The sequence below is a fragment of the Engraulis encrasicolus genome, chromosome 14 (assembly GCF_034702125.1).
Source record: "Engraulis encrasicolus isolate BLACKSEA-1 chromosome 14, IST_EnEncr_1.0, whole genome shotgun sequence".
NCBI classification, from domain to species: Eukaryota; Metazoa; Chordata; class Actinopteri; order Clupeiformes; family Engraulidae; genus Engraulis; species Engraulis encrasicolus.
In genome coordinates this window covers 31,206,225-31,225,777 of record NC_085870.1, presented here as the reverse complement: position 1 = coordinate 31,225,777, position 19,553 = coordinate 31,206,225, and the positions used below count along the sequence as shown (strand labels likewise).

The 19,553-nt window shown below is 47.6% G+C and overlaps 1 protein-coding gene across 4 annotated transcripts in view; it reads right to left on the bottom strand.

The window, feature by feature from the left end:
- LOC134462399 (tensin-2-like) overlaps positions 1-17,909 on the bottom strand; it is a 54,281-nt gene extending 36,372 nt beyond the window's left edge. For 2 of the 4 annotated variants that reach the window (XM_063215413.1, XM_063215414.1), the window contains exons 1-3: positions 17,525-17,909; positions 6,103-6,208; positions 5,107-5,144 (exon numbers count right to left, since the gene is read on the bottom strand). In XM_063215413.1, the coding sequence (XP_063071483.1) occupies positions 5,107-5,144; positions 6,103-6,208; positions 17,525-17,641 (261 nt within the window). In that variant the 5' untranslated portion in view covers positions 17,642-17,909. Of the gene's footprint in view, positions 1-3,197; positions 3,397-5,106; positions 5,145-6,102; positions 6,209-12,405; positions 13,118-17,524 lie in introns of those variants that run through there. The other 2 variants (XM_063215415.1, XM_063215416.1) reach the window with 2 other exon arrangements.
- Between the last annotated feature and the right edge of the window lie 1,644 nt (positions 17,910-19,553).

Here is a 19,553-nt window from a genome sequence, read left to right as displayed (position 1 = left end):
GCTCGCTCCGAGCCAAGCAACACAGCAGATAACATGCCCACGTAGGTCGTGTGCCCTGAACCAAAACAAATAAGCAGAGAAGAGCATGCAGAGAAGGAAACACACAGAGTGATACATTCATATGCAGAGACAGTGTGGGGGAAAGGAGAGAGGGGAAGAGAGTGAGAAAGAAAATGAGAAAGAGAAAGGAAGAGAGAGAGAGAGAGAGGCAGACGGAATCAACAAGATACAAGGAGAGAGAGAGAAATGCAGAGACACACACACAGAAGAGAGAATCAGAAAGATAGAGAAGTCAGAGAGGGAGGGAGAGAGATAGAGAGAGAGAGAGAGAGAGAGAGAGAGAGAGAGAGAGAGAGAGAGAGAGAGAGAGAGAGAGAGAGAGAGAGAGAGACAGAGACAGAGACAGAGACAGTCAGAGCGAGAGAGTATGATAGTGAAAAAGAGAGAGAGAGGCAGAGAGACAGAGACAGACAGATAGATAGATAGATAGACAGACCAATAGATAGACAGACAGAGACAGAAAGAGAAAGAACAGCTGAAGGGTGTCCTCTGGTAACTGGAATCTCCACAGGCTTTGAAGAACTATTTCCACGGATATGAAAATGGTTATTTTGGTTCATCAGCTGGTTGGTGCTGTCCAGTGCATCCAACAAACGATTGCCTTTATTTTGAGATGTGTCCTTCGCGACGCACGCGAGCGTGCCACAGCCAGCACTCTGTCTTGCCCATGTCAGCCTACAGGACATGTCTGACACTTGTGTCTGGATGCTTGAAACAGCAGCATCCATCCACCTATCAGGAGGGACGTCAGTCTAAGAGGACTACACATACATACTACACATACTCTTGTCTGTACGAGACTAACAGACATACACAGAAGCGTGCATGCACGCACATGAGGCAGTTTACTGCACTTAAAGTGAAACTGTGCCATTTTTAAGAAATAAGCTCATATTACACCTCCCCTTGAGTTAAATGACTGAGTTTTACCAATCTCCTGTACATTCTGCCATTCTCTGAGTATGGCAGTGCAAATTTTACCTCCAAGCTAGCAATTAACACTAAGTCCTATGAGACCAGCAGACGGCTAGCTGTCCACTGTCCACAAGCTGTGAGAGATGGTACATAAGCTTGTAAGCACACATCACATTCTGCTTTTAGTAAACAAGAAGAGGGGAAACATAATTGTTTTTTTACCATTTGAATCCAGAATGGACGTCTCTGGTATTTGTGACTTCGACATCAGCAAAATAAGCATTCTTTGCAGATATACATACAGTACCCACATGCAGTATATCTAACAAATGCTTATGACACGTTACGTTCATTAGATGCATTGTGGGTAACGTGGTCCGTGTTCGTCCCGCTCAGGCCACACAGGAAATGAGGCGCGGGCTGGCTGCTGTGTAATTAACTCGGCTGCGTGCGTGCGTGCATCCGTTTATTGCTTCCTCTGGCAGTGGGTCGGGTCGAGCCCGTCATGGGGCAACGGGTGTGGAGCTCCGCCGCCGTCCCCCGGCATCCAGTCTCTCTCTCTCTGACTCTCAGTGCTCCAGGGAACACAACCCTGGCTGGGGGAGAGCCTTCATGGCACCATGGGGGAGTGGTGCTTGGGGCCTGGGGGTAGTACTGTAGCCTGATTATCATCGACTTTCAAATCTCTTCGAGACTTGGTCTGACCAAGAGCATAACAATTAACATTTCCCAAACATCATTTCCCAAACGGCCTCCCTTGGTTTGCTAATGGTGGGAGGAGTTCCCGATTTTCCGGGAGCTCAGAAAGTTCTTGCTTTGCTCTTGACCTGACTAATAGCAACGCTGAAGATGTTGCGTCACTAGGAGGGCACGGCCTGGCAATTAGTAGTTCAGGAGGTTGACGAGAGTTTCCGTAGTACCAGTGAAGTGGAGACGGAGAGGCGGGGGGGGTGTTTTGGGGTAGCTAGCTGGCCTGGGGGGCGAGATGAGTTGGGGGAGTTGATGAGAGATGAGAGATGAGAGATGAGAGAGGTGGGGAGTGAGTGAGACTGACTAAGGGGGGGGGGGGTATACTACGGCGGTGTTGCTGTGATTCCATGACACCACAGGACTCAGTCTGTCACGTACTGTATGTGGCGCCGCCGCTTGCCAACCAGCCACGTTTGGACCACTTCCACCAGTCTGCATTAAGCTCTACTTGGAGGCACCATGCCCACACACACACACACACACACACACACACACACACACACACACACACACACACACACACACACACACACACACACACACACACACACACACACACACACACACACACACACACACACACACCACGACAGGGGAAGTTATATTTAAACTCTTTGCCCCCATCAGATTTATCTCTCTATCTGTCTAGTTCTCTCTCACACACACACACTCTCTCTCTCTCTCTCTCTCCGTCTGTCTGCGAGCTCGGCTTTTTCCCATTTTTTACTGTGTGTCATTAAAAGAGGAGCTAAAAGGATGTAAACACTCTTCAAATCATGTTTATGAGTGCACTACACACACACAGACACACAGACACACAGACACACACACACACACACACACACACGCACGCACGCAGGCACACACACACACACACACACGCACACACACACACACACACACACACGAGTGCACACAGGAACATGTCCCTGTCCGTGTGTTCAGCGTAGCGGATATTCAACACGCAATAATCTGATGTTGCTGTATCGTCTATTTCCGAAAGACAACACAACAAAACAAAATCAACCGCTGTACGAAAACAACCAGAGGACAAAAAACAGTGACAAACAGAACCCCAGACGACTGCAGACTTTAAAAAAAGACCTCCCCAAAGCCACAAAAACCGTCCTGACCCACACATGAACTGCCACTCGGCCACAAGTTGAGATTCCAACTAGCCGACCACATCCATCATTGATGAACTCTCTCTCCGTTTGCACAGGAAGCCCCTAGAGAGATCTAACCAAGAGGAGAAGTTCGCAGATAGAGTTGCAAAAACACAGCACTACTATACCACATATCACAGCAAAACGACTTTGACGCAGATGGGATACGTTTGAATAAACCTCTCTAGGCTGTTGTATTTGGAGGCAGACGGCTGCTGCTGTTACTGCCGTGCACTGTTACGAGACGTTGCCTGTTGTCGGTAGCTGCTGTCTGCATGTAGCTTGTAGTGTGTGTGCGTCTCTTACCTCTTCGAGAGGGGCCAGCGGTCCTGCTTCTGAACGCGTCAGACTGACACAACACGGCACTACACTACACACCCGCTCCGCTCGGCAGCAGGGGAGGAACAATCTGGCAGCCTACCATCTCTCCCTCTCCCCCTCTCCCTCTCCCTCAATCGTTCTCTCACTCTGCCCTTGTGCTTCCCCCCACACTTTCTCTTCTCTTTCTCATTCCCTTGCTCCCACTCTCTCTCTCTCTCTCTATCTCTCTCTCTCTCTCTCTCTCTCTCTCTCTCTCTCTCTCTCTCTCTCTCTCTCTCTGGCCGTCCCACCCCCTGAGGGCAGGGAGAAGTTGCATCAGGGGAGGGGCACAAGCAGCAGCCATTGGCAGAGCCAGAGTGACAGAGGCAGCAGCAGCAGCAGAGACCAAGCCTCTGTCACAGACAGAGACAGAGACCAAGGCACAGTCACAGTCACAGTCGCAGTCACAGTCACAGACACAGTCACAGACACAGCCACAGACAGCGACAGAGAGAGAGAGCCAGCGAGGGTGCAGCACCACATAGGGGCACCAAGGGAGGTCCTCAGTCTGACAAGAGTCACCGCTGCGCCCTGGCTGACCAGCTGCCATGTGGGTGTGGGTATGTGCGGGGGTGTGGGTGCGTGTGTGTGTGTGTGTGTGTGTGTGTGTGTGTGTGTGTGTGTGTGTGTGTGTGTGTGTGTGTGTGTGTGTGTGTGTGTGTGTGTGTGCATGGCATGAGCGTGAGCGTGAGCGTGTGTGTTTCAAAGCACGTGTGTCCACATGTGTGTGTGCGCACCCACATGGCTGTGTGTGTGTGTGTGTGTGTGTGTGTGTGTGTGTGTGTGTGTGTGTGTGTGTGTGTGTGTGTGTGTGTGTGTGTGTGTGTGTGTGTGTGTATCTGACCATGAGAGAATCATATTGATGGCATCTCGAGTGTGATCATTATTTCTATAAATAACGTGTTACCATAAGAGAGGCTGTGTACGACTCAAGTGTGTGTGTGTGTCTGTGCTCGCGTGTGAATGAAAGTGAGTTTGTATGGGGGAGGTGTGCAAAGACTCGCACGGTAATCCAACAATATTGTTGTGAGGCCGGCTCCATTTCTGTGTCACTAAAAACTAAATCCCTTTCAAAAGGCAACTAGCAGCTGGTCCAGACAATCCACCCGACACGACACACGCAAAGCGCGATACAACAGATGAAAGTGATTTTAAAAACTAAAAGGAATGGCACTGACAAGTGGACATCAGGTTTTCTAAAAAAAATAATAATAATAATAAAATATAAACCTGTATTATTTTGGGTAGGAGGGCACGGCTGAGGTTGACAATGTTCGAGTGGAGGTAAGTCAAATTGAATTCGGTGTAATTCCCTCAGCAAACCGGATTTGGTGTCCAGCTCGGGTCCAGCGAGCGCCCAGCTCAGATCAGCAGCTGTGTTTATGGTGTCAGGTCTCATATAATAGACCACCTCAAGCTAATCCCACGTCCAATTCCTTTTTCCTTTTTTATTGGGCTTTTTCGCCTTTACTTCAGATAGGACAGTGAAGAGCGACAGGAAGCGAATGTGGAGAGAGAGACGGGGTAGGGTTGGCAAATGACCCAGGCCGGATTCGAACCCTGGGCATGCAAGCCCAAATGTTGGGGGTTTAGCGCGTTGCGCCACAGCGCCCCCCACCCATGTCCAATTTCAACAGATCCGAGAGCCTTTCACTGCCACACTGCTTTACTGTACACGATCATCATAAATTGCAAAGCACAATCTGGCATTTATGGTATAAAATGTAAATATGCAAGTGTGCGTGTGTGTGTGTGTGTGTGTGTGTGTGTGTGTGTGTGTGTGTGTGTGTGTGTGTGTGTGTGTGTGTGTGTGTGTGTGTGTGTGTGTGTGTGTGTGAAAGGGGAAAAGCCTTACCTTTGGTTCACACTTCTTGTGCACAGCCATTTTACAGTCTGAAGTGAGAGAAAGAGAATACAAATGGAATCAACGGTGCCAATTCACATTAAAACACTTGTCTTCACAATGCATTGCATCATGTGCAAGTTCTTGACCAACTGTCTGTGTGCAGGATGTCCAAGTGTGTGTGTGTGTGTGTGTGTGTGTGTGTGTGTGTGTGTGTGTGTGTGTGTGTGTGTGTGTGTGTGTGTGTGTGTGTGTGTGTGTGTGTGTGTGTGTGTGTGTGTGTATGCGTGCACACACGAGTGCAGAGGTGTCAAAAGTAAAAGTAAATTCATGGTGTAAGTACAGCACCAGCACAAGATATTACATAACTGTTACACCATGTACTCTATTGTACCTAATGAGCTAGATAAGACTGTTATCACAGAAAAACACTAAAAACCTAAAAAAACCGCACCAAAAATGTGCTCCAACCAACGCAGAGGCAGCTGATTGTAAGACAAGTAGGTGTACTGGTTCCTCAAAAGCAAACTTTTGCTTTTACTGTTGACACCTTTGCGTGCGTGTGTGCGTGCATTGTTGTCCAAATATGTTGTCCATCCATGCCAGAAAGCCACCATTAAGATGGAACAAAACAGAAATAGGGACCTTGTGCGGGACCCAAATAACAGTCACATTTGCTTTAACTGGTAATACTAAAAGTGGCAAAATATCTTTGCAGACAGGTCAGGGTTAGAGATTGTTTTGGTACACGTTTGCACTCTTCAGTTAGGGGTTAGTGCTAAAATAAATGGAATTCCATGGGGAGCCCCATGCGGATAACAGATTTGTGTGTGTGTGTGTGTGTGTGTGTGTGTGTGTGTGTGTGTGTGTGTGTGTGTGTGTGTGTGTGTGTGTGTGTGTGTGTGTGTGTGTGTGTGTGTGTGTGTGTGTGTGTGTGTGTGTGTGTGTGTGTGTGTGTGTGTGTGTTACTTAAAGGTACTTAGAGGTTACTTAAAGGGTAATCCCAACCTTTACAGAGGTATCCATGGCTGTCTATGGTTTGCTTGCAGACGCCACAGTGATGCTTCTTCCTGAAGTTCTTCTCCTTGAAGTTGTGGGGCCCGACCTTTCCCAGCTGAAACGCAAAGCAACACACCTACAATCAGACTCCCTTACAGTTTCCTGTTTTATTTAATTTTTTGGGGCATGTCTTATCTTCACTGGACAGGACAGTTTCGGTCTTTTTTTAAACTTTATTTAAGATAGCAAAGTGAAGATGGTGACAAGAAGCAAGTGAGGAGAGAGACGGGGAAGGACCGGCAAAGGACCCGGGCCAAGAATCGAACCCAGGTCCACCGCATAGTGAGCGAGTGCCCTACCGTTAGGCCACGGTAGGGCAAAACAGGTCAGTTTCAGAGAAGACAGGAAAGTCATGGGAGAAACAGGGGCGGGGTCATGAAACAACCTCGGGCCAGAATAGAGTGTGGGTCTCCGGCGTAACAGTGCTATTTCATCCAAGGCTGACGGCCCTCCTGTGCAGTTTCAAGACATGTACTGTATGTTGAATGTCGGAGTTGATGTCAATAAAGAGTTAATCACAAAAAAGACACCATACGCTACCCATTCCAGAACAGATAATTTTACACCATGCTTCAATGATATTATTGTGGACAAAATGGCAATGTTAGGAAGATGTTTTTTTAGATTTCCTGAATACCAATTTGTTGACTATGGGTCCCATCAAAGTACCTGTTAGTTACAGGTGTGCCTAAGCAACCTGTGAGACTCATTTTCAGGGTCAAGATGCTAGTGTTGGTAAGACATTTAAACTACCACCGTGCACACATATTGCTAAAAGAATTGCAAATGTATTAAATGTATAGCCTAGACCATGGGTTCCATCGAATATCAGTGGCGTGATGTGTTAAAATACCAAAAGGTGCAGAAAAAACATCTTTCTACCTCTCTCACACACACAACGTGCATCTCCAAGTGAAAAAATGATTCATGTTTTCCCGCTGTTTTTCCTTCTAAGGAGCTCAGGAGAAAACAACAGACAATGAGCTCATTCATAAGACATATTCGCTCTCTGCTAACATCTGAACACTGCCACCACCACAACCACATATACACCCACACCGCCCAGTGAGAATTAAGAGTGTGGCATTGAAAAGTGTTTAGTAGGCTACAGCCAAAGCCAAAGCCAAAGCCATGGCCCATGAAACTGGTCTGGCATGACCGGATACAGGCAAACCACTGATGGTGGATGGGCGGTGTGTGTGTGTGTGTGTGTGTGTGTGTGTGTGTGTGTGTGTGTGTGTGTGTGTGTGTGTGTGTGTGTGTGTGTGTGTGTGTGTGTGTGTGTGTGTGTGTGTGTGTGTGTGTGTGTGTGTGTGTGTGTGTGTGTGTGTGTGTGTATGCGTATGTGAGGGTGGGTTGGGGTGTTTGTGCGTGTGTGTGTGTGTGTGTGTGTGTGTGTGTGTGTGTGTGTGTGTGTGTGTGTGTGTGTGTGTGTGTGTGTGTGTGTGTGTGTGTGCAACTGCGAGTGTGTGTGTATACGCGTATGTGAGGGTGGGTTTGGGGGTGTGTGCATCTGTGTGTGTGTGTGTGTGTGTGTGTGTGTGTGTGTGTGTGTGTGTGTGTGTGTGTGTGTGTGTGTGTGTGTGTGTGTGTGTGTGTGTGTGTGTTCCCCCTCACGTGTCTCCGTGAGCGTGCATGGTGCCCTACAAGGCCGTTTCAGGGTGGATGATGCCTGTAGCCCTCAGACCTGGTAGTACAGGTCACGTGGGCCTCTAAAATTGGTAATGTGAATGCTTAAAGACTTTGCTAATGGAAAATATGACCTGTGTGTGTGTGTGTGTGTGTGTGTGTGTGTGTGTGTGTGTGTGTGTGTGTGTGTGTGTGTGTGTGTGTGTGTGTGTGTGTGTGTGTGTGTGTGTGTGTGTGTGTATGTTACCACCTTCAATACAAATTGTGCATTTGTGTTTCCTATCATTATGTTATGTTCCTTTTCCTATTTGAGGGCCCGACCCAATCTTAAGCCCTCATACACACCCACCCACACACACACACACACCCACACACACACGCACGCACAGGCACACACACACACACACACACACAATGAAATCCCCCTGTGCATGTAACACCGTACCCATTAGGACGCTGGCAAATCCATTCGACCAAAACCTCCAAACTTCGGCAAAGTCACACAAAAAACATTGATTGGATTGAAGTCAGAGGCTGAACACATAGGTCGAATGGTACAGGAGAGGAGGGAGATGGTAAGATGAGAAGATGAGAATGAGAGAGAGAGAGAGAGAGACAGAGAGAGATTTTAGATTTTGTTGTCCTGTTAGTCATAAACTCTACATGTTATGCAGTAGTGGAGATGACACACACACACGCACACACGCACACACACAAATACTACGTCAACACTAATAACATAAACACATCAACATGGTTTAGAGTGCAATGGTGTCTGTGAAGGTGGAGGACAGGGTAGAGAACAAGATAGAGGACAGGACATCATGATGGAAAGGAGAGATGGAGAGAGAGAGAGAGAGAGAGAGAGAGAGAGAGAGAGAGAGAGAGAGAGAGAGAGAGAGAGAGAGAGAGAGAAAGCTGGCTAGAAGTTAGTGTCAACTCAAGGAGCAATGAGGTGCAGGAAGAGGGAGAGCGTTTGGCCAGCTCACCTTTTTCCCCTCTCCACCTCTCCTCTCCTCTCCTTCTCTCCTCTCCTCTCCTCTCCTCTCCGCTCCTCTCCACCACTCTCCTCTCCTCTCCTCTCCACCTCTCTCCTCTCCTCTCCTCTCCTCTCCACCTCTCCCATCTCCTCTCCACCTCTCCCATCTCCTCTCCTCTGCACCTCTCTCCTCTCCTCTCCTCTCCTCTCCTGTCCACCTCTCTCCTCTCCTCTCCACCTCTCCCATCTCCTCTCCTCTCCTCTCCTCTCCACCTCTCCCATCTCCTCTCCACCTCTCTCCTCTCCTCTCCTCTCGAGTCAGTGCGGCAGTAGATGTTTGCACAGCTGCCATGGGGATATGGGAGCAAAGAGCAGCACCAAGCACAATACCCACTCCACACACACACACACACACACACACACACACACACACACACACACACACACACACACACACACACACACATACACACACACACAGACTAAAACCCACACATCTGGTCGCACACACACACACACACACACACACACACACACACACACACACACAAACAGTGTGGGTAAATTGGCACTGCCAACTAACAAGGACTGCCAGGCAGCACTGTCTGGGTAGACTTACCCGGGGCCTACAGATAAACTGTGACATGCTGTACCCAGATGCATTGGCCGCCTCGTTTACCGCCTTGCCTTGCCCACATTTCAACAGCAGACAGGCTAGCAGCTTGCAACTATGGCCTGGACCAGGACAAAGTCATTTGAAAGGTCCCCCCATGATGCACCCAATAGCAATGTACTGAGGATTGGATCATCCAACTCTGGGGCCCTCGTCTCCCTGGGGCCTGGGACAACCTGCCCATCTTTCCCTGCCGGGTTTGCTGACAGCAGATGCTCACCACATTTCTGTGGGTAACAGACTTCCCTGTCAACCCCCACCAGACCCTCCAACAAGGGGAGGGGGGCAAAGGGGTATGTTTTCCTGTGCCCAGTGTGATGGGGGCGCAGAATCTGGTCCCCACTACATTGCATGTATTGGGTATGGGGCCCTTTCAGATGACTTTGTCCCAGGCCCAGCGAAAGCCCTGCCCCCCGCACCCCTTGCTACACTGTGGCACACCTTGTGGACAAGTTACATTGGTGCTATTCAGACATCCGTATGGGAGCGGTGCGGTGGTGAATTTGTGTTGAACAGACGTACTCTGTTCCTGTCAGGTGGAAGCTTTGAGGATCAGCTCACACAGATGTTTTGACCGGGAAATAAACACTGCATGCTTACATGGGTGTGTGTATGTTTGTGCGTGTGGGTGTATGTGTGTTATACCCTTCTTCAAGAATGCGTAAAGGATGTAAAATAGGTATTGTGTGTGTGTGTGCACGTCCGAGAGAGGGAGACACAAAGCCACATGGACCACATGTGCCCGAGCAAGCAAGTTTCCATATAGGCAAACAGAAAATCAATGTTTTGTGTTTCTCTATTCAATTTAATTAACTACAGCACAATAACATGTAGCCTAACAAATGACAGCTATAGCTGAGCTCAGAACCTCATCAGAACCATTCAACTATTCAGTCAAGTCAAGTCATGTCATGTAAAGTCAAGTCTACTTTATTGTCAAAAGTCTATGTAACAGGGTTAGCACAGAAGTTTGAAATTGCGTTTGACCAGTCTCTCCAATCAGGAGTTAAACTGAAAACATATAAATAAGACATTGACATCATCCTCTCTGTGACACACACACACACACACACACACACACACACACACACACACACACACACACACACACACACACACACACACACACACACACACACACACACAGTGTGCAATAAGAAGACTGACATACTGATGGACAATAAACACACACACACACACACACACACACACACACACACACACACACACACACACACACGCGCACACACGCGCACACACACACACAACACACACACACACAACACACACACACAGCAGCAGCAGCAGAAGTACAGTGGTCAAATGGACAGCAACTGTAGAGGATCGATTGGCCGATTGATCTTGCCCTAAGTGCTCCGCCTGTGATTCAGCTGATTTTACAGCACATGCATAGACTGCTCCATGGGCACGTGTGGGTATGGTTGTGTGTGTGTGTGTGTGTGTGTGTGTGTGTGTGTGTGTGTGTGTGTGTGTGTGTGTGTGTGTGTGTGTGTGTGTGTGTAAATAAATAAACAAGTTAGGGAGGGAGGAGATGGACAAGTTGGGAGGGAGAGGTCACTGCACATGCTTACAGTTTGTATGTTTGAAATTGAGAGACAGGTAAAGAGAGTTTGTTTGCATTAAAGAAAGAAAGGTATTTTGTCTCATGTCTTTGGCCAAAGACGATGTAAGCTTTGCAGCACTACACTTTGACTGGACACAGTATCTTCTTGTTCGTTTCATTTCGGCATCAGCAGTTTTCTCAAATGTAATATGGCGGATGGTACGGTGCGTCTGTATGTGTGCATGGCATGCCTCTGCTCCGCTCCAGGTCTCCCCACCCCAAGCCTCATTCTCATCTTCCCTGTGCATGGCTCACCTCTGCTCTGATTAGGTTAGGAGCTGTAATCAGCTCCACAAGGTCCATGGACACACAGCACAGGGAGAAGCAGAACGGCACTTGAAGTTTAGTCAATTGGGCAAGAAATTCGCTTCCCATAATAACCAGCTCCCTTAACTATGATTTTTTTTTTTTTTTTTTGCCAAATTATGTCTTCCGCATTGAAAGCAGAGGGTAAAGACAGCTGCTGGAGAGACTTTTGCAGCTATTCAGAGGCGATTTAATGGTATGTATAAGACCGAAAAGCTAATTTGCCAGTCTTTTATGTGAATGCAATCCATGGATGTTAGTACTCTCTGTAGAGAGCTATTAAAGCTATCAAATATAATCCTTATATAATGTTTAACTATGTGATTATGGATTGAGGATCAATGAGGATTATTCATGAAGTGGTGGACACACAGAGAGAGAGAGAGAGAGAGAGAGAGAGAGAGAGAGAGAGAGAGAGAGAGAGAGAGAGAGAGAGAGAGTCTATGGAAGTGTATAGTGCTTGCTATTAAGAGTTTTTGCAAGTATAGTAAGCCAAAATACATCATAAAAAACACATTTACAGCCAGGGCATATGCCAAATGGAATAGAGGACATTTTGTTTTATTCCCGCATGGTCCCAATTTGAGAGCAGTCTGGCTAATGCAATCCCCACTGGAGAAAATTAGTTACGTTATATAAGAACTAAAACTTGTTAGTCAACCAAAATAATTCCTTGGGGTGACTGCCTGTCTGAGACAGACGAAATACTTAAATTCTACTCTGTGTTGTGACAGACGGGCTCGGGCATTTGAGTGCCAGGCAGACCTATTGTCCCCATCGTCGTGCTACCTGGAACACAACTAGTACCCAAACTGAACGTCAACGCGCGCGCAGCACAACCACTGCAAAGTTTGCTTATCCGAAGCCATGAAGAACGTGTTCACGTACAGGCTTTAGAAAAGAGACGATAACTCCAACCAGCATCCAATGTCTACACTTGAAGAGCACTACTCATATTGACGCCAACATAAAGTGGCAGTCCCCAAAACGTCCCCATAAAAACCTCACGCCAGTTGTATTTACACTTGGATAAATTCTTACCTTACTCATGGCGACGCGTCTCTATTGTTGTAGATACTCTCAAAGTGCTGTATTGAACCCCATGTGCAAGTTCAAGGATCTGCGAAAGGATGCGGGGTTTGCAGGACGGCCAAAGCCATCGGAGAAACCTCAGCGGTCAAAAAACCCCTCATCATTTCCCCCTCGGACCCGCAGGCGGAGCCACATGCCCAGCCGAGTTTCCACTGTCTAGACTCCGCGAAGGGCCACTAGGCATTGGTCAGTTTCCCCAGGGCAGCGCATTTCAATTGGCGACCTATGCGCTTATTATGCGATGCTCGATTCGGCAAGAAAACTTTAAAACTATTTGATTTGGCACCAAACGAGTAGGCTAGTAGAAGAAGAGTGTATTCGGGGAGCTCAGAAACCAAGTTAAGGTATTCAAGCATTTGCTACATAAGCCTGCGTTGCCTGCCTTCATTGTCAAGTAAAGTGCATGTTTTGCTATCTATTTACACAGCACAGCGTCCCAATAAAAGCCAGTCGCCGGTCGTGGCGTTTATAAGGAGATTAAATTAAATTGCTCCCCTCTAAAGCCCTCTGTGTGGAATAAAGCCCACAGCAACGCACAGCTGTTGTTTACTAACCTAATGTGAACACTGTGCTCATTTTCTGGACCTAATAAATTGATGAGCCAACAGTGACGCCCAGTGGATAACCTGGGTGCACTGCGGATACTGCCCTTGTGTGTCTGGATCCACATTTCGAATTGGAGCGTGACTTTTCTCAAGAGGTAGTCGTCACTTTATGGGTAAGACTGTTGGCCAAACAAATCAGTGCGTTCAATTTAGAAGAACATTTAATATGGCTTTTCTCTGGTGATTTATCTGACAGTCGCAAGGCTATTTCATTACTGCTGTTTGCTCAACAACGGGGAATTATTTAATTAATCACAACGACTGGCAGCAGATTCCTGATTGTTTTGGTAAGTAATGTAATGAAACCATTATAACAAACCTAGTACATAACTGTAGAACTATGAACTAGACCAAGGATGGGCAACTGGAGGCCCGGTGGCCACATGTGGCCTGCCTCCTCACTCAGTGTGGCCCTTAGATAGAACATAATTACAGAAATAAATAAATAATGACCAGATTTTTCAAAACACGACTGAATTAATTTGTTGTAATTATACTGTTGGCTGATAGAGAACACTCCCAGTCCTTCCAAGCAATATCGGCAGTCGCTGAGCAACCAACTGCATCTCTGAGTTGCAGTCCGATGCCTGATCATGTGGCCCTCCGATGGATGAAATAATGTGGCCCTTCTTAACATGAAAGTTGACCATCCCTGAACTAGACTGAAACTATAGACCTGTCTATTTTCAGTGAAAAAATATGCTCTTTTAGCCCCAGGGACTATACTGACTGACTTTACACTACACTTGTTTATGCTATGTCCATATGCCACTATATGGATCTCAATCTATTTTAATGTTGCTGAGTGCACAGGGTTAAAAGTAAAACCCCTAGCAACCGCCACCAAACTCATCAGTACATCCAACACTCCAGCATTTTCTATATGTGTGTGCACAAGGAATTGACATCCCCTGCTGTGTTATTTGAATCTCTATCCCCATAAAGGAAGTATGCCTTTTAAACTTCCCAGACACTGCTGACTGACCTTTCACACTTGTATATCTGATCCATACTTCATTCTACAGGGGAACTTAAAGTTAACTGTCACATAGGGGCTGTATTCTGATCACTCGACAACTGGCACTGCGAGAGAGAGAGAGAGAGAGAGAGAGAGAGAGAGAGAGAGAGAGAGAGAGAGAGAGAGAGATGGACAGGCAGGAGGGGTGATGGCCTCAACGCTGTGTCAGGCCTCCAATAAAACAATGAATTATGTGCCCCCCCCACCCCCACCGCCACCCCCACCCATCCACTCAGTCACCCACCCATCCTTCAGTTCAAACTTGAGATCACTCTTCTGGTATTCCGATTCCCTCTTAAATTCCACCCATACAAGAACAAGGAGAGACATTTATATGATAAGTGTGAAATGAGTTTGATGGCTGTTGAGGGGAAAAAAACAGTTTATTCCCCCAAGAGAATTGCTTTGCAAAGCAAGGAATCACTTTTGAAACGTATGTAAGTGTGTTGATGTGCGCCCTTAATTTGTATTCCTCAGTATGATGTGTACTGTCCCTAACGCCCCGTGTCAATGCTAAACCCCCGGGCTTCTCTCAAATACCCCTGTGTGTGTGTGTGTGTGTGTGTGTGTGTGTGTGTGTGTGTGTGTGTGTGTGTGTGTGTGTGTGTGTGTGTGTGTGTGTGTGTGTGTGTGTGTGTGTGTGTGTGTGTGTGTGTGTGTGTGTGTGTGTGTGTGTGTGTGTGTGTGTGTTGCTGTCACTGTAGATATGATTGAGTTTAACCAGGGCTCAAAGTGCTAGTTGTTGACAGTGTCATTGTTTGGCAAACCACAGTTGTTTAGCATGTGTGTGTGTGCCAGTGTGTGTGTGTGTGTGTGTGTGTGTGTGTGTGTGTGTGTGTGTGTGTGTGCCTGACCGTGGGTGCCTGTGTGTGTTTGCGTGTGTGTGTGTGCGTCAATGCTTGCCCTTGCACTTGTGTTGTATGGCCGCAGTTCCTGTGTATGTCACTGACACAAGTCTAGCTGCTGACACTGAAGCAGAGGAGCCATGAGTCCTGGACGAGGAAACCGTAACCCTCTTACTCACACTCACACACACACACACACACACACACACACACACACACACACGCACAGACGTAAACACACGCTCACACACAGATAACACACCCACACACTCAGGCACAAACACAGGCATACGGTAAACACACACACACACACAGACACACACAGACACACACGCACGCACGCACAAACACAGGCATAAACACGCGCACGCACACCCGCATACACACACACACACACACACACACCCGCATACACACAAACACATACACACACACACACACACACACACACACACACACACACACACACACACACACACACACACACACACACACACACACACACACACACACGCTACACATTCCAGGCAGGAAGGGAAGAGAAGAGACGGGAGCAGGTGGGAAGGCTATGGAATGCCCCCAGTGGCCCGCTGGAACCCTGTGTATTTATATCCCTCCCAGGACCCAGCCACAGAGGGGACACCACCAGGGAAGCTGACAGGGGTGAGGGGGGCACAAAGGGGTCAGCTGTACCGGGGCCCAGGGAGAGGGGGTGGGGGTGCAGAATTGGGTCCACATTGTATTGTATGTTTTGGGCTGGGGGTGCTTTTCACATTGCTTTGTCCCGGGCCAGGCCAAAGCTGTCAGCGGCCCTGCACACAATACTCACTCACACCACTCGACTCGCAAAAATCTAAAGGCAGCCGAGTAGACCAAACATGTTTGAAGTCCACACACACACACACACACACACACACACACACACACACACACACACACACACACACACACACACACACACACACACACACACACACACACACACACACACACACACAGCACATGTGCGCCCTAACGTGTGTGAAGGGATAGGGTATCACAGGGAGAGTAAGTTTAAGTGCTGTGGCCGTGGCATGGCTTCCACTGTTACATGTTCAAAAGGGCAGCCCATGTGCTGTTACACATTTCCATTAAAAAAAAAAAAAAAGAAGAATTTCATGGCTACTACAGGCTAGAGTAAGTAACTAGCGAACTAGGAGGTCAAAACATTGGTCAGGGCAATGTCGCCAATAGTTTGTGGACGTGTATAATTACTGCGTCCCCTGCCGTATCATGCCAGGCTCTTCAAAGGAGACAACGTGACAAATGTCAGTGGCACTGCGTAAACATTGACTCGGTATTCATAAACAAGTCTGCGCAGCCTGTAAATGACAGAAGGTAAATGATGAACCCAAACAAGATTTCAGTCTGAAATAGAAGGAGAAAGGGAAATAGATCGGAAAAGGCTAGAGCTTGGCCAGTGAGATTTAATAAGACATATACTCTTCGAATCTCTGGCTTGGCTGCTACTTCTGAGTGTGTTAAGCACGGTTTAGTTGCCAAAGTCTCCTAAGTGTCGTACTGTACTGTGTATGTAATGTACATGCAGCTGAGCTGTGATACCAACAGCCGTATAAATCCTTCAACTGGAGAGTGACCAGCACAGCAGTCACCGCATTGCTGGGGCAGGAACGTCTCAACATGCATCACACATTATACCACACTTCCGATCACCCTTTCACCCCGCTCATTCATTCACACTCGAGGGCAACAAGCCACACTCACGCACGCAGGCGCACACACACACACACACACACACACACACACACACACACACACACACACACACACACACACACACACACACACACACACACTCTTCCAAGAGTGTCCAACCTTTCAAGACATCCTAGCCCAAGTCAAGGCACCCCTGACCTCAACCCCTATCATCACTTTCTTGTAGCATTTCCTACCACACTGTATGACCCATAAATCTCACCTGTACTACATGCTTTGTGACAACCGATAAATAGACTGGCCTAAAAAGCAATACCTTCAAACACCAATGGGAGAGGTAAAGGAGAAAGAAAAGAAGAAATGAATACTGTCAACCATGCCTGTATATTAGAACTGAACACCACTGCCACATTTGGGAGAGGATAAGATGAAGAAACGTTGTGAATACTGCACGGTTAATTATGTCTTTGGAGTAGAACTACACTATTGCCACATTTGTACAACCATTGTATCCAGGGCTCCATGTTAACTTTTTTCATTACCAGCCAAAATGGCTATAGACGTTTATGTTACTAGCCAAACACACACTCACTAATGGGTCAAAGTGGCTAGTAAGTTGGTGTTTTCTACCAGCTAAACTAAATTTTCACCTGCATTTGGCCAGTTGGCTGGTGTTAATTTAGAGCCCTGATTGTAACATTGCAGAATGATTAAACAGTAGTGAGATTTCAAACTTTCAAAATGTTCTGACTATAAGTATAAACCAAGGCCGTTGGCCAACAGCCCCTATAGGACTATGATGACATGAGAAGATCTCACAGCATTGCATGTATGTAACTGTATAGCCCTGTCTGTAGCCCCATAAGAAGAGTCATAAGACCTACCTCGGACAGGCTGAGGATCTCGGGGCAATCCTCCGAGTAGTCCCTGGTCTTGGGGTGTCCCACCACCGCGGGGTCCCTGTCCCCTACACACCAGTGTCCACTCTGAGCACACCCCATTACGCCTGGGGTCCCTCCGCTCCCTCCACTCCGCTGTCTCTCTCTCCCTCTCTCTTATCTCTCCGTCTTCTTTTATTCCTCTTTTCCACACTCCTCCTCCTCCGTGTCTTGCTCTCCTCTCAGTGAGCCAGCTTGTCTGCCTCTCCTCTTCCCTTCTCTTTTCTCTCTCTCTCTGGCCGTCCTTCCCAGAGCAGTGTATCCAAAATATCTCCCCCCCTCGTTGGGCTGCTCTGTTCTGTTCTGCTGCTCTGCTCTCCACACCCTGACAGCTCCTCTGTGGCTCTGACTGGAGTGTTTCTCTGGCTGTCAGGGGAAAGCTGAGGAGCTCTACTGTCCCCCCCCCTCCCACCACTACAGCACCCAACCACCACCACTACAACCCCCGCTCCCCTCCCAACCCACCACGACACCCGCTCCCTGGGTGTCCCGACAGTCTTCAAACACACACATACGCACACACACTGACGCAGACGCGCACACAGCTGTTTCTGTCAGATGATGTCAGGCCCATCCACCCTGTTTGGCGCTCTGCTACTCGTACTCCATGCAGACCCATTAAAGCAGGCAGCACCCCTCTCCATCTCCCTCTCTCTTTCAGACCCTTGCTCTCTCTCTTTCAGGCCCTTGCTCTTTCTCTCTCTCTTTCAATTTCTTGCTCTCTCTCTCCTTCCCACTTGTAGGCATGCATGTCCACATGCAAACATTACATGCACAAAAACTCTTCCCTCAGCGACCCTCCTTCCCTCCCAGCTGCAATTGGCTGCAAAACGTTCATCATTGAGGAATGTGGGAATCTGTCGAGAATCTGCTCATGTCCCACTTTCATTAAGTAAATAGCCTGCTTCTTAGAATGAGTGAGAATAAATGAAATAGATAATCTACACAGATAGATGCATATTATCTCACTAAGTCTTTGCGAAGTGAGCGAGTGAGAGTAAGAATGAGTGGGATAGACGTGTTAAACAAGCAGGGGCCATATCTCACTGATCAGTCAAGTGCTTAGTGGTGTAGGCCTAGGCTACTGTAGATAAGAGACACCCTTCTACTGCAACTGCATCGATTTGATAATGACTTCATTGCTGATTTTATAGATACAATTTAAGATGGATGGGAAGTGGATTGCTTTCATAAACAAGGAAAGAGGGATAGATAGATGGATAGTTAGACAGACAGACTTCATTTTTTAGGGGTGACAGATTGACATTAATCAAGACTGTATAGAAGGAACTGAATATTTTTGGTCTTCACCATTCTTCCACCCTATAATGTAATCTTTCTTTCACTCCAAGCTGGGAACAATGCCACTGCTTGTGTCTGAGGGCCCTTTAGACGGGCCCACCACCACAGGCCAGCCCTGGACCACAAGACTCCCAGTCAGGCAGGCTGCAAAAAAGTGAACGCATGCCGTCTATAGCAAACCGGAAAATAGCCGTCCCCAAAAAGCCTTCGGGCAGGACAATCTGTAACAATGAGCCCTTTCTGCATCGCCACTTTTATCCAGTTGCCCGAAATCCTAAAGGCAAGGCACGTGGTTCAGGGAGATGGAGAGGAAGAGAGGGAGGAGATGATGATGATATGACGAAAGGGATTAAGAAAACGACAAAACGAGTGTGAGAGAGAGAGAGAGACAGACAGAGAGAATGAGAATTGAGTTGAGACAGAGCTCTGGCCCTCTGCATTCCCCTCACACAATGGCCTGACCTGCCTGACAACTGGACCACCATGCAGCGAGTGGCAACTGCAGCCCTGCAATGAAAACAAAACCAACTTACAGGTTCTCTCTCTCTCTCTCTCTCTCTCACACACACACAAAGACAAAGTTGGTCTAATTATATGTAGGTCTACTGTATCTGTACACAGTCATTATTGCAGAACGAAAATAATGCATTTGAAGCAATGTTCACACACACAA